The sequence below is a fragment of the Nicotiana tabacum genome, chromosome 22 (genome assembly GCF_000715075.1).
Source record: "Nicotiana tabacum cultivar K326 chromosome 22, ASM71507v2, whole genome shotgun sequence".
NCBI classification, from domain to species: Eukaryota; Viridiplantae; Streptophyta; class Magnoliopsida; order Solanales; family Solanaceae; genus Nicotiana; species Nicotiana tabacum.
In genome coordinates this window covers 137,064,388-137,080,512 of record NC_134101.1, presented here as the reverse complement: position 1 = coordinate 137,080,512, position 16,125 = coordinate 137,064,388, and the positions used below count along the sequence as shown (strand labels likewise).

The 16,125-nt window shown below is 34.2% G+C and overlaps 1 protein-coding gene across 1 annotated transcript; it reads right to left on the bottom strand.

Moving 5' to 3' along the window:
- Positions 1-5,609: 5,609 nt before the first annotated feature.
- Positions 5,610-7,738, bottom strand: LOC107759916 (large ribosomal subunit protein eL19y). Its single transcript, XM_016577923.2, has 5 exons — positions 7,565-7,738; positions 6,689-6,811; positions 6,101-6,414; positions 5,888-5,955; positions 5,610-5,795 (listed from the first exon to the last, which is right to left on the bottom strand). The coding sequence occupies exons 1-5, from the start codon at positions 7,674-7,676 to the stop codon at positions 5,768-5,770; spliced, it is 645 nt and encodes a 214-aa protein (XP_016433409.1). The 5' UTR covers positions 7,677-7,738; the 3' UTR covers positions 5,610-5,767.
- Positions 7,739-16,125: the final 8,387 nt, after the last annotated feature.

Genomic DNA, 16,125 nt, shown 5'->3' with positions numbered 1-16,125 from the left:
CCCAGTTTATATATCTCGTTGCAGGCGTGCAACCCGATCCCATTTAATATATCTCGTTGCAGGCGTGCAACCCGCTCCCATTTCACATATCTTGTTGCAGGCGTGCAACCCGCTCCCATTTACAAATCATCATCAATCATAAAAGAATCCAAGTAAGGGAACAAGAGTATAACAATAATATCCCGGTAAGGGAGACAATATTATAAACAATAACATCCCGGCAAGGGAGACAATATCGTAAACAATAACATCCCGGTAAGAGAGACAATATCGTAAACAATAACATCCCGACTAGGGAACAATAGTATAACAACAATATCCCGGCAAAGGAAACAATATGTACATAATAAGAGTCACAGAAAACCAAGAAGCACGATAACCTCAACAAACAACAAGACATAATAAGCACGTGATAAATACACCAGTAACCACAACAATTGGACATGTAACGTATTTGCACGAAGTCATAGAGGAGCTCACAATCAAGAGTATCAAAACAATAAGGAAGACAATCACTTCAATTAAGGCAATTAAGGGTCTATGTAACACATAAGAATTAAAGGAGAGCTAACAACGTCATATGGAGCATATAGAGGCAATTTAATCAATTAGGAAACTCAATCATAATGAGATACTTTCCACATAAGGACCTAAGAACCCTAGAGGCAAATTTCTCACAAATAAGTTCGAGCACACACTCGTCACCTCGGTTTGCATGGAATACAATTAGCATAGAAGACTCAATTCCTAAGGGGAAGACTCCACACATGGTTAGGCAAGATACTTACCTCGAAGATGACAACTCGGTACTCTAAAATGGACTTCTCGGGCGAACAGACCTCTGGACAGCTCAAATCCAACTATAACAACTCCAAAACACACATAAATCGAATAAGGAACTATTCCGAATAATAACGTTTCAATCTTTACAAAAATATAAAAATCGACCCCCGGGCCGCATCTCGGAACCCGTCAAATTTTACAAAATCTGATCACCCATTCCAAAATGAGTTCAACCATACAAAATTTATCCAATTCCGATACCATTTGGTCCCTCAAATCGTGATTTTTCATTTTGAAATTTTTCTTCAAAAACCAACTCTTTTCCAACCCAAAAACACAATTTAAATGATAAAAATAAAGACAAACTCATGGAATATATTTAATTCTAGTTGAAGAACACTTATCCAATCGAATTTCGTGAAAAACCCACCAAAAATCGCCAATAACTGAGCTCTAGAATTCAAAATATGATAAAAATGGTGTAACCCTCGATATTGGAATATATTCTGTCTGCCTAGGTATTTTTTCATCGCGATCGCGGGAGAAGTGATGCGATCGCGTAGAAGAAAATAGCTACTGGCCTAAAATGTTCTATGTGATCGCGTAAGGACTAATGCGATCACATAGAAGGAAAATATTCACTAACCAACAAATGTTCTATGTGATCGCGTAAGGAAGGATGCGATCGCGAAGAGTAAAATTGGTAGACACTATGTAATCGCGGACAAATCAATGCAATAGCATAGAAGGAAAATGCTACTATCCAAATTTGTACTATGTTATCGCGAACAAATCAATGCAATCGCATAGAAGGAAAATGTTGCTGTCCAAATTTGTGCTATGCTATCACGGACAAATCAATGCGATCGCATAGAAGGAAAATATGGCAGGTTAACATTGTACTACGCAATCGCGGCTACGCCTATGCGATCGAATAGAAGGAAATACCATATAGCAGAACAGCAGTTCAAACATAGGGAAAAATGACCTGTAGCCCATCCGAAACACACTCGAGGCTCCCGGGACCCCGTCTAACCACACAAACAAGTCATATAACCTAACATGGACTCGCTCGAGGTTTCAAATCACATAAAACAACACCAAAACAATGAATCAAACCAAAAATCAAACTTATGAATTTCCAAATCTTCAAATATCAAATCTCATGCCGAAACCTATCAATTCAACTCGGAATAACGCCAAATTTTGCAGACAAGTCCAAAATGAGATGACGAAGTTGCTCCAACTTTCGGAATCACATTCCGATCTCGATATCACAAAAGTCAACTATGGGTCAAACTTCTCCATTTCCCAAACTTCAACTTTTCCAACTTTCGCCGAAATGCCTCAATTTACCCTACGAACCTCCAAATCCGAATCCGGACGTGCGCCCAAGTCCAAAATTACCATACGAAGCTGTTGAGATCATCCACGACACATTCCGGGGGCATTTACTCAAAAGTCTAATTCCGGTCAAATTCTCACCGTTTAAACTACCAAAGCTAGTTTCCTTCTTCAAATTTGACCCTGAATCATCTGTTAACTGAATTCAACCATGCACGCAAGTCAATACACATATTATGAAGATGCTCGAGACTTCAAACTGCCGAACCGGGCACAATTGCTCAAAACGACCAGTCGGGTTGTTACAACATCTTACGTGCTAAGCTTTTTCTCTTCTTTAATAAAAGAATATTAGAGATGAATGGAAGGGGAAGCAAAGATATGGAGTAATATATTCTGAAGCTATTTATAGAAACACAAATCCTATGGTGAGCCTCTCTACTCCTTCGGGGTAGGGGTAAGATCTGCGCACACACTATCCTCCCCAGACCTCAGTAGTGGAATTTTATGTTGTTGTTGTTGTAAATCCTATGGTGAGTGATTAAAAAAGAAAAGGCAACTGGAAATTTCCTTTTTTATATTTCTTTAACTCCATACTGCGTTGTACTGCTAGTCGAATATTTTAAAAGGTACCTTAGATATTTCTTGACTTCTTATCTTGATAATGATGTTGTATATATATCACAAAAGATTGAATAGAGACTCAGTTGAGCATATGTTAAACCAAATGAGGAGAAGAACTCTATGGTGTCTGTAGAGCAATTGGATTAGGATCTGACTTTAGCCTATCCGAACACAAACCTATGAATAAAAAAAACTTGCTATAAGTTTCAGGAAGATTTTGAAAAAGATGTTAAGATATTAGGAAATATTCATCACCATAACCTTGCCATTTTTTAATATTATGAACTAAGAACTTCTCAACCAATAGGTTAGAAAAACACTTAAATGGACATTTGGCATCAAAAGGTAATTTGAGTACAACTCCATTTTAGGTAAAAACTCATATAGTAGTAAGAAACCGGCAAACTTTTTTTATGGATAGGTCTTCTCAGCTATATTTTTCTTTCTTTCAGATATTTCTTAATCTCTCAACCTTGGTATCAAGCTTATTCTGCAATCAAAATAATTAAACTGATAATGAGTACAAGCAACACGGATGAATCAGTTGCAAGTATAGCACATAACAAATTGATATTTTATTAAATCAGTAGGGTAAAAGGCATGTCATTTTATTTTCTCCTTTCAATTTTCAATCATTCATTATATGCAAAAATATTTGTTAGCCAAGACGCATTTGTTGTGTACGTTATAGACATATTATTAAATTGTATTCTATCTTCTACCTCTCGTGACTTGGCTGTCACCAAAAATCTACTATACGTTAATTATGCCAACCTATTCAATTATGTCCATCTTCTCAGCGTCATATTATGAGAACGATAAGACATATTAATTGTTTTCAATTAATTCTTCAAACAACACCCAATTGAGAAAAAATAAAGTTATTTTTAATTTTCTTGAAAGGAGAAAGTTCGACAAGTAACGCCAATTTTTTCGTTTGATAAGTGATAAACTGAGGCAATATTTTAACAGAAATACACATGCCCCACAAATATTGCTTATCAATACTATCCAATAGAAGTAAATAATGTACCTCTCAAATTATGAATGATAGATGAGTATATGTTGTAGAACATCAGTCAAACGAAAAAAACAATAAACTATTATTTAGTTTTCTTGGGCATATCTCAAATAATAAGATCCAAAAAGAATGTAATGGATACTATTATAGTTCATATTTTGTCAATAAGTCATTTCTAATCAAGTCGTTAAATTGGTAAATCATTTATCTTGCTCTTACTTGCTCCAATACTTACAATCTTAGAGCTTCCAAAGCTTTTGAACAGTGAACACTACTATAATTACTACAACTAAAAACTTAATGCAAAGGAGAAGAAGGGAGCCTGACTTACAATATATTAGAACACAAAAGTTCATATGTTAATCAATATTTAGGGAAAAATAGGAAAGGCCAGAAGGAATAAAGTGAATATAAATTCGGAAAGATTAACAGAAAAATGGAGAAGTAAAATTCCCAAAAATTGAAGAGGGAAAAAGGGGATTATGTGTGATTGCCCAAAAAAAAAAAGATAGTATTCATCAAATATCCGAAATTATGCATGACTATATCTTATTCCAAACATGTATCCGCAAATGAAACAAAGTTACATACATGCATATAGAGAATTCAAAAAAAAAAATTGAAAAAACTATACAAAAAAGGAGAACTAACAGAGACTCAACTGAATATATAATTAAATAGAGAAAGAACATAAGAAAACTCAGGAAAAAAAGAACGCATCACGCACAAGAAATGTCAGCAAATTAAACTCGAAGACAAACCTCTGTAGTCATGGCCCACGGCGATGGACAAAAGAACGGATGGTATTAGTAGACTCTAGAACTTTAAGAAGAAGAGAGCTGCTCATTGATAGGGATGGTACACGCGTTTGTTACTGAAGTGCGCAAAACACATATGTATTGGAAAAGGTATACCAATAAAATGGATCTAAGTTTATAGTAGTATAAAGTATATTGTGTTTTTTGTATAACTATTCAGTGTTCGTCCTATAGCTCTTAAACTTTGATAGACCTTCAGTACGAATAGAATCCTATACCTTTGTGAATATTATCGAATTGGGATTCCAAGGTTATAAGAGCAACGGGTTCGTGTTGGTTCTCTTTTCCTTTTTGGTTTGTAAGGATACTAGCAAGGTATGCCCGTGCGATGCACGGCCCAACATGATTAATTTGGTATACAAATCTACCTAAAGTAAAGGATAGTGTCTTAATTGTCATTGCAGTAGAGGTGTATATACAAAAGGTATTGTTTTTTTTTGTATAACTATTCAGTGCTCATCCCATATTCGTCCCACCCAACTGCCACTTCTAAAATATAGTAATAGTAATTTAACCGATGCACAGCTTGTTTAAGCATGAAGGTGACTGATGAACTTGCATCAATTTTACACTGTAAATAAAATTGATACAATCAAGTTATTTCAAAAAAATTACAGATAATTGTCTATATTAAGTACGAGATTGTAACCTAGAAAATAAAAACAAGTCATTGTTACTATAGTTTAACTTACATTTATAGTGCAAAATTCTATACACTAACAGTGTATATAATTTAAATCATTGGTAAGAACACATATATATATACTAACAAACACATTAAAGCACTCCCAAAATTGAATTATGCTGCGTGATAATGGTCTTAAGCATACTCTAAGTTAACGGGATAGGTATCAAATTTGTAAGTAGTACCACCAAGTAACATAAGTGAGCGGCGAGAGCAGAATTTGCTTGCAAAAATATCTGCGCTCAGCTAGAGCATTCCATCTGATGCAGAGTAATGAACTAAGGCCAATGCATAACCGAATATGAAATAAGGGTGCAACAACACGAGACTAATGTATCAAAACTTCAAAGCATCTATCCAACTTCATGTAGGTAAAACATTGTTTCTTGAAGTACATGAACCAAAAAGGGAACATATCAAAGATACTAAACTGCCATAACATCACGAACAAAAAGTAGATATAGCACCAAGCCTTCTTACAGCCCTCCATCCTCACTTCTTTGATTTCTTGGATCCTCCCCTACATCAAGGACAATTTTAATCAGATTTTGTTTCATCAAATTTTGTTTTAAGGTCCTTGATAAACTGATAGCAAGTCTGTGATAAACTTACTGGGCAGTCTGGGCTGGGGTTGCTGAAGCTGCTGGTGCTGCAGGTTGCATTGGCCTTTCTACTGGTCCCTGTGAATTATAAAGAACGAGCTCAATTTCATTTATTGTTGCAGTAAAATAGTGACATGCGGACTACTAGTCAAGGGGCAGCAAGCACTATAGAGTGTTGAGCCTGAATTGCTTAGGGAAATTTACATCAAGCTCCAGTTGTTACCTGAGCCAATCGTTCCTCCCTCCTAGCAAACTTCCTTTCCCTGCTTGCTTTGTTCTTTGCCCTCCTGGCCTCAAATTGGTCGGACAAGGTCTTCTCTCTAGCCTTTTCAGCCTTTGTTTTGTGAATGTTTTCCATGAGCACACGCTTGTTCTTGAAAACATTACCCTTCACCTTCATGTACATGTCATGATACATGTGCCTGTCGATCTTCTTGGACTCCCTGTACTTGCGAAGCAAACGCCTGAGAACTCTCATCCTCCTCATCCACAGCACCTTTGTTGGCAACCTAGCCTCCCTGGTACCCTTACGCTTACCTGATAGAAGACTATATTGAGTATCAACTGCCTCCAAAATAATTTCTTTTTTGTTTTATGAATGCCTCCAAAACAAATCTCGGCCACTTTTCCAACCGAGTCCACATTCCGTAGGTTGATATCATATATAAATTTTCAGTTTGAAGTATCAAGAAAACAAATTAATTTGGTTAAATACACACATTAGAAGTCATCTGAAGAAGCGTTTCTACCAGAAAATATAAATTATTAGAGTATCACATAACTAGTAACCAATGTCAAGATTAGATGGTACCATATCCAGAGTGACGACCCTTCCTCTTGGCTTCCTTCATTCTGCGTGCACGAGATCTTGAGTGAATTTTTGTTGGTTTCCTGATGATGAAACCATCTTTCACCAACTTTCTGATGTTCTGCCCTGCACTCAATGCAAATGAGGAGATTTAGAGGCAGTCAATTTGTGTAAAGACCAATAATTTAGTTAAAATGCTTCCACTGCAAGAGCTTATCAGGGCTTTCAACGGGAAAGCTAGGAAATACCAAGAAGGGCTCAAACACCAGCTAAGCTCAAGCTATATGTTCAAGCTTCTTCTCGTGTTAAAACCATTTGTCTGCTAGACCATAAAGAAGAAGCAAATAAATGTAAAACATCTCACTCGCCTTTGCAACTTTGCCCTATGCCGCACACACATATATGACCAAAATTCTAATTTATCAATTAATCTTTGAATTATACTTGGTCCCAAATCAATTGACATCAGATAATCAAATCCTCTATACTGTATACCCATATCTCTCTATTTCAGGTACATCTCAATTAAATACTACATTAAGGTTATTAGGAATTATCTAAATCTATCTATAGTCGGACAACTAATTTTGTCATACTAGTTTAAATCACCTCTATGTGTCATTTTCTACATCGCGTTCTGACTTTAAGCAAACAGTTCACTACACAAGCCCAGATTATAAATTAAAAAAAAAAAGTATGTAAGAATGAGAATTACATCAAGTACCCTATTCGCCACAGCACGAAGGCTTTTCATTCAACAAACAGTTAAGTGATCAAATTCGCAGAAAAACTTAAAAGAGTTTAGTGGAATAAACTAAAACAATCAAAATCGGAAGCAGATCTTAAATAAACAGAGAAGAAGAAGAAGAAGAAACATACTGGAGTTGGCCATGGAGATTTCGTTGCCTTCATTAGGGTCAAGCCAGACTTTTCCCCTCCCACATTTGAGGACGCTGGCGGCCAGCCGCTTCTGTAATTTCAGTGACACCATCTTTCTCTCTCCCTCACACCTCTCTCTTTTGCTGTTGTAGCTGAAAACAGAGAAGAAAAGGAAGGTGTCTTGATAAGGCTTTTATATTCAGTCACCACATAACATGACCTAGGGTTTTTGGTAGGGCTTACTTTAAAAAAAAAAAATCAATTAAATTAAATCTCACTACTCATGGCCCATATTGAGTTTCTTGGGCAATAGAAATGGGCCTTGAAACGACAGTGGACCAAGCCCATATTTCTATACTAGAAATTTGTATAGATTTTTACCTAGCTATATTATAATAGAAACCTATTTACTATCTTTATTTAGGTTCCTTATTAATTACTTTATATACCTATATTTATTAGTTTTATACAAAACCATAAAAATGAGAAAATGAAATATACCTTAAATACTGGGCATCAGTTACACATAATCCCCCTACATTTAAGATACTCTTCCTTTTTCAAAGGATAACAAAACATCATCTGTCTTTGTACTTACCTACCGTAAGAAATCCACTAATACCCAAAATCATCAAAACTCTTTCGTAAAAATCAATCAATATCTCTCTCCCTCATACAAATCAAACTATTATCTCTCTAAAATTGTAGCATCATATATTTCTATGAATCAATTTTACCAACAACCATTAAAAGCTTCAACTATCGACAAATCCATCAACATTATCTCTAAAATTGTAGGTGAAGGGGTCTTCCATTGAGATGCCATTAAAAAGCTTCGAAGCTTTGAATTAGATATTTAAATTTTACGAATTTGTGATTTTTTTGGATTGGGTGTTCTTGAAAATGATTGAAAATATCCTTTAGAATTTATATCTCAATTTTAAGGGAGATTTGTTAAGTTTAAAGTTGGTTTTAGGTTGAATTTCTGATTGAAACTCGAGGAAGAAGAAGTTTCGGAATTGTATTACGATTGTATGATAAATGTATCATACTTGTATCTGAGTTGTATTTGATACGTCAATACCTAAGACAATTCTGATACAATACTAATACTATTAAAATATAATATTGTATCATAATTTAAGTTTAGAGTTGGTTCTAGGTGGATGTTTTAAATTGAAACTTGAAAAGATGAAGATCAAAGTTGTATCATAATCTAGAATTATATCATAAATGTATCGCAATTTGTACCTAAAACAACATATTATACAATGCTAATACAAATATAATACGATATTGTATTAGTTTAAGTTTAGAATCGATTTTAAGTTGTACCATAATTGTATCATAATTGTGTAAGAATACTTTCGGGATTGTATCAAATTTGTATTGAATAATGAATAGTTGTGAGTTCATGACGAATTTCACAGTTTATATCACAAATATATGATAATTATATATTAATTTATTAGTATTATATCAGGTATTATTTTGGATAGTGATGTATTATCTACAAGTTAGATACAATTGTGATACAAGTATGATACAATTATGTTTTACGCATTGATATATCTGATACAATTCAAATGCAATTATGATACAGTTATCATACAATCCCTGAATATTTTTTTCATTTTCAGTGTTGTCCGGTCTCCCAACAAAAGAACGATGCAATTGATGATTTAATAATATAAAGTTGTCGCCAATGGTGGGAAGAGAGAAGATGGAGATTCTGGGTGTAGGGGATTTTGATGTAAAAAAGGAGAGAGAAGAGGAAAGGGAAAAAAAGAAAAGGATATAATTGAATCTCTTAATTGATGTCACTAATAATGAGATGAGAGCCTTTTAAGGAGAAATCTACACAATTTGTAAGAAAAACCTAGATACTTATTAAAAACTACAAAACATAAAGAATATTGGTAAATAAGTTTCTAATATAGTATAATTAGGTAAAAAAAACCAAATTTGAAATCTAGTTGTGTTCCAAAGGCAACTAGGTAAGACAAATATCGATATGACTTTTGGAACACTTATTCTTAATGGGCCATATGCAAGCACGAATCAAGATTAGTAGGTTAATGTGTTTCTGATACCGAATGATTGTATATCAAATTTTTTTACCTTCGTGTACACTATATGAAACCTTATTACCCTCTTTAATGAAGTTTCAATTTAATTATATGGGCATATACAATTTGCCAATTATATACATTTTAGGAATTAGGTGAGATATCAATTAACTCCTTTAATCATGCTAACGTCATAACCCACTTCCCTCACGTTTATGATACTCTCTCCATCCATTAGCACATTCTTCTATTTTTGTTCAAAATTTTTACAATATCTCTCTCAAATTTTCCGATTTCTCTCTCAAAATCCCTACGAAATCGTTATTGCTTCTAATTTTCCTTCCCTTAGGATGAAAAAGAAAGGAACTTCGAGGAAAAGCCCTAAAAAGCTACTGATGGTGATATTCTGATTTTTGATTTGGATGCTTTCTCACAGGATTCACCCAAAAAAATGGTGAAATCCAGACATGCAACACCAGAGAGAAAGTCCAAGTTTTCCCCTCGTGAAGTTAGGGCAGAGGCGCGAACAAAATTCAAGCATGACAAGGATGCTCCTAAAGCTTCGACATCTACTAAATCAGTAAAACAGAAGGGTAAAGAAATTACTCGTGATGATGATTTCGTCGAAGAAGAAGTTATTCTGAAACCTGCAAAAAAAAAATCAAAGTTTCACCTACTGGCAAACCTTAAAAAAGGAAGAAAGTTCAAAAATCTCCTAAAAACATATCCCAACAGTCATTAGAGAAGGTAAAATTGTAGTACATACAATTTTTGTTTTTTATTTTTAGTTAAAAAACTGTTTTCATTCTAATCCTGATAACTTTTTTTTGTTTTGTAATTGTAGAAATTTTGTCTACATTGTGTATATTTCTTGTTGTTTTTCAAAATTTCAACATGTTTTTGGAAATTGTAGATTTGTTATATATATTATTTGAAATAATTTTGTTAAGGTATGTATTACATAATTTAGTTGATTTTATTGGTTAGTTTTTGCTCTATTTGTAGGTGTTAATTTCATTTTCTGTAGACAAATTGTATATATTATGTCCACTTGTTAGTTTTTCTCCTAATCTTTTAAATGTATGTTACTTTTTAGTTTCTTCCTCTAAATAAATAATTGTCAGTTCATTTGTAGCTTCACTGTAGTTCAGTTGATGTATTTATTATTAATTTTGTAATTTCTTTGTCTGTAATGTATTACTATCTTTCTGGCTGTAGATAAAGTGTAGCAGAATTATTATTATTTTGTTTTTTTTGCCTTTAAACATGTTTTATTAACTATTTTTTTCATTTGATGCAGAATCAGAGATTTTTTGCAGCAGATGATGTTGATTATGGAATCACTAGGTTTTAAACATTATCCGACCATATTTGTTCCTGCCCAAATCAAGGTAATATTGTCCGAAAATGGGATAAAATTATTTAAGAAGACATGTTTTGGGCACTTTCTTCGCATGCCCAAAATATATATCCAAAATCAGGCAATTCACCTTCTGATGAAGTATGAATTGAACACATCTGGGTTTGATTTTTTCACAATAGAGATGAAAGGTGCTACTTTGGTTTGATGAAGTTTGCTCTTATTAACGACCTTAAATGTTTTACAGAAGTAATTGGCTTTGGTTACACAACTAAGTATGATAGTAAAACAATGAGGAATTATTTTTCGAACAAGGAAAAAGTTAAGAAGTCGTATCTGAAACAAATTATAACTAGCCGTAGTTAGGTGAATGATGAGGATGCAGTCAAGCTATGTATTCTTTATCTAAAAGAGTTCTTCATCTGTCCTTCTTAAAAAGATAATGGTTTGATAGACCACTTTAGGTTCTATTGGGTTGACTCAGGATAGTATGTGAATTTCGCATGAGGTATAGAAGCTTATACACAGTTACTTTAGTCTGTTAAGCATAAGTTGAACCCTTCTATGCATTTTTATCTCCTTCGAGGTTTCCCACCCACTATGCAAATCTGGTTGTATGAATCTTGCTCTACAATCAATGCAGATATAACTACAAGAGTTGGTAATTCAATCCTCCGGATCCTTAATTAGACATCAACAAAGGACAAGATATGAATTTCTGCAATGGAATAGAGGATGATCAAACTATCATGGATCAAGGTAATTTTTTTTCCACTTTTGTATAAGGTATCTTTAAGTATTGACATACTTAACACATTGATTCTACATATTTATGGTACAGACAATATAACTACAAGTTATGTACAAATTATATACATATGATGACTAAATCCCTCATATTTCTATTTCACTCAGTTCACCAGCATGATTGAAGTCCCAGAAGAGCTTTCTAGAATGACTTTTCCAAACAAAGTTGAATATATATTTGAAGAAGCTGAAACACAGGCCAAGCATCCGAAATTGCTCCATCTTCATCTAGAAATAAGCAGTCAATGGGAATAGATGACAAGAAAGCTATTCTAAAACAACTTAAAAAACTAAGAAAAGATGTTGATAAGGTGCAACTTATGATATTCCTAGCTGGTTTATGTAATTTTTGTTCTGCCAAATATTTCTTTAACTCTTTTTATTTTTATCCTTAGGTCGGTTCAGACCTTGAATTGTTCAAGAAAGAGTTATACTTAATTCTTGATTTTTAGGCTATTTTATATATCTGTAAGCCTCTTATTGTCGGATACATTTTAAGTTTTTTTTGGTTCTTTAGGTTTTTGAAGAACTAGGTAGCATTCGAAAGTTCAATAATTTCATCAAGACTGTGTTACAGGCAATAAAAAGTCAACAGGATGCTAACATTGATGCTAAGGTTTCAAACAAAATATAGTCATTTTGAAAAATATTTTTACCTTGTTTATGTTTATATTAGCATTCATAAAGTATATAGCCTCGGAAATTCTGCTTGCATTTTAGTGGCAGTTCTGGAAAAAATGATGAGCATACAAAGCAAAGAACACACAATAGTATCATTGCAGTAGTGCTAAACAAGTGTTGGGCAGCAGCACTAAAACAAGTGTTTGATCAATTTTATGATATGTCTTACATAAGTTAAACATATTACTAAATTTTCAACAAATAATCTACATTATACTTCCAATAATTGTTTTAGATACATGTCACATGTCTGATATTCAAAAGGAGCAGAATGTTCCTATATTATGTCCAGTAGGTGTTGACTTATCTTCCCAATTTCAAGAGGCATTCAAGAAAGAAACTGCTAGTATGATTTTGTATATTTTTTCCACATAATTCACAATACATATTACATTTCAGCTACTGGACAAAATTTCAACAAATTAACTATAATTTAATAACAATTTATCTACATTTTATTTCTGTTTGTTACAAATGATCTACAATTCTCTTTCATTATACACAATTGTTATTACAAAGAAGGAAAGTATGCATGTGCACTCTCCACATCAGGATGCAAATATTACCATACAAGGAGACCATTAAATGAGGAGAAGGAGACTATGAATTAGCAATCTCCAATTCAAGAAGCAAATGTTTCCCAATAAGGAGAGGATTGCAAGGAAGATTTCAGTGGTATTAATTATTACAGTGTAATTGTAGGAAAAAACAACAGCTTTCATATAATTTACAGTTTTCCTAATATTTCTGATACAAGCAACATACAATGTTATTCTTTTGTTTTTAACTTGTAGATGAACCAGTCGACTTCATCAATGTAGCTGATTCGGACAATGATTCTAAGTCTGAAAAAAGAGCAATAACACTTGATGATTTTGAGCTGCTCAGAACTTCTCACAGATAGTTAAGTTTGGCGAGGTTAATGAACATGAAACCAACCTCTATGCAGCAAGGAAGAATAAGGGTTCCTGGAAAGCATGCCAGATCCCGCTTTCTCCCTTATTTCAGTTCTGGTGGAAGCACTTCTGTTAACCCTCCTCCAATTTTCAACATCAAGCATCCATTTACTGGATAATTGGCAAAGATGTTGATCCTGCTATCTGGGAAGAATTCAATAAGTGGTTATATTCAAGTACCGACACGACTTCTAAGAGGTTAGATTCTACACTTTTTTCATATTATTGAGTGCATAGAATTTATGAATTTCCAATTGCAATAACATTTTAATTGTACTTGCTATGTCTTTATATAGGAAGAAGGCGCCTTATACTGTAAACGATAACCAACTCAACCCATGGTTTGATCTTGGAGTGGAGAAAGTTGATAAAAATCACTGATTTTATACTTTGGCACATTCCGGGCAAATCTTGAACAGCATGATCTATTCATACCCCGGCAGAATTTAATGATAAGCTGAAGTATTATGTTATTTTAGATATATGTACACCTTTTATCAAAAAATTGTAGTAAAATCGTATGATGTAGTGAGAAATAATGTTATTTGTTTTTTTGGAGCACATTAATGTTATTTTATACTACTTGAGGAAGAGAGAAAAGTATGGTCTTGAAAACAGAACACGATTTACAACCACTAACTGTATGTTCAAGACTAGAATATAACAAATTTATGAGAGGTACAGTAAGGCCCCTGCCGATAAGAAGCTTGCTGTTGTCAAACCCTAATACATCGTATCAGAATACTTATTGGGGTACCAATTACTTGCAAATGTTGCATGGGACAAAGTTGATTTTGTAATTATGCCCATAAACATTGTTGAGAAATTTCACTGGTTGTTGGTTGTGTTTGACATTACCTATAGGGTTCTATATGTTTATGATTCTATGGTCTCTTCACGTAATCACAAAATTGTGAAATATGTTGTCGACAAGTTCGTTATTATGATCCCCCTCTACTTGTCATCCACCAGCTTCTATGGCAAGCGTCCAGACATCAACTACAAGAACGCAAAGGCATACATTGAAAAAGGTGTTATTGACCCTCTTGACATTTAGTGGTTGGTCGGTGAGATACCCTAGCAAAAAAGAGGGATCACTGTATGTGCTTCTTTTCCTTCAATTTAACCAACTGAATTTTATATTGAATGCTAAAGCTTTTCCCCTAACAATACTGTTTTTCCTTTAATTTAACCAAATGATTCTGATATTGATCTATACCGTAGACGCTATGGAGCACTCCTTTGGGATCATGCTAGAAAAAAGCAAGAGTTTGGTGCAATTCGTAAAAGTGAGGTGAATGGGAGATTAGCAAGAAGAAAAGGTGCACCAGTTGTGAGGGAGAGAACAAGAGTCCGAACCAAAAAGAATTAGTTTCACTTTTCAGTAGTTATACAGTGAAAGTGTTTAGTTGTAGCTGATTATATTAAAATTGTAGGAAAATTATTTACTAAGAACAATTCAGCTACAATTTATTTGTAGTAGATTTGTGCTAAAGTTGTTTTAGCTTTTGTTTTGTTATTTTGTCCAGAATTGTCACGACCCAAATCCTAACATGTTATGATGGAGCCTATCGATGGTACTAGGCAAGCTGACAATTCCCAAAGTTCTTCCAAAATTTAACAGAAAAAAATCAAGAAATTTGAAATAGGCAAGATTTTCATAAACAGGGGTAAAACTCAAAACACAATGCGAAAAAATAGCTCCTAATATCGGGGTGTCACTAGTCATAAGTATCTATACATAGTCAGTCTAGAAATAAAATGACTATAACAGCTTGGATCTAAATACAACGAAAGAAATAGATAAGGAAGGAGAAACAAGGTCTACGAACGCTAGGCAGTTACCTCGCAATCTCCAATGGTCAGCTACGAGAACTATCAACACCCTCCGCGTCCAGAAACTCCTGGATCTGCACATGAAGTGCAGGGTGTGGCCTGAGTACAACCAACTTAGTAAGTAACAATAATAAATAAGGAGCTGAAAGATAGTGACGAGCTACATAGCTATAGTTCATTTTTAGTAATCTCAGCAAGAAAGTTACATACTTTCAAATCCGGCAATTTAAGTCAAATCAATTTATACAGTCTTAAGTTCAAGTAAAAATCGGATATAAATCTCTCAGGAGTTTCAAACAGTGATATATAGAAGCTAAGTGCAGTAACGATGAAAACAAGTACGGCCTCTCAGGGCAACCGTCACTCAAACTTTCTTAACAATTCAATCACTCGGCTCTTAGCCCTCAACACTCATACTCAATAAGTACCTGAACTTATTGGGGATGTACAGACTCCGGAGGGGCTTCTACAGCCCAAGCTCTATAATCCGCATGGACAACTTACGTGCTATACTACCATATCAAGATTCACACGGACAACTCACATGCTACAGTAGAAATATCTGGATCAGCACATACAACTCACGTACTATGGTATCAACATCTCACCATTAGGCCCTCGGCCTCACTCAGTCATCAACCTCTCTAGTCTCCCGGGCTCTCAGAAATCAGGAAAATCCAGCCCCAACAACAATAATGTGATGTATCAATAAGAATAACAGAGATTGAGATATAATATGCGAGAAAAAATTGAGATTGAGTACAAATAGCATTTAGCAGGTAATTCAACAAGTAATATGGCCTCTGTGGGACACAACAGTACCAACACATAGCCTAAATATAGTTTCTAACA

Coding starts and splice junctions, on each gene's coding strand:
- LOC107759916 (XM_016577923.2), bottom strand. CDS start 7,676: ATGGTGTCACTGAAATTACAGAAGCGGCTGGCCGCCAGCGTCCTCAAA. Junction 6,812..7,564: donor AATCTCCATGGCCAACTCCA/GTATGTTTCTTC, acceptor CATTGAGTGCAG/GGCAGAACATCAGAAAGTTG. Junction 5,956..6,100: donor GGGAGGAACGATTGGCTCAG/GTAACAACTGGA, acceptor TATAATTCACAG/GGACCAGTAGAAAGGCCAAT.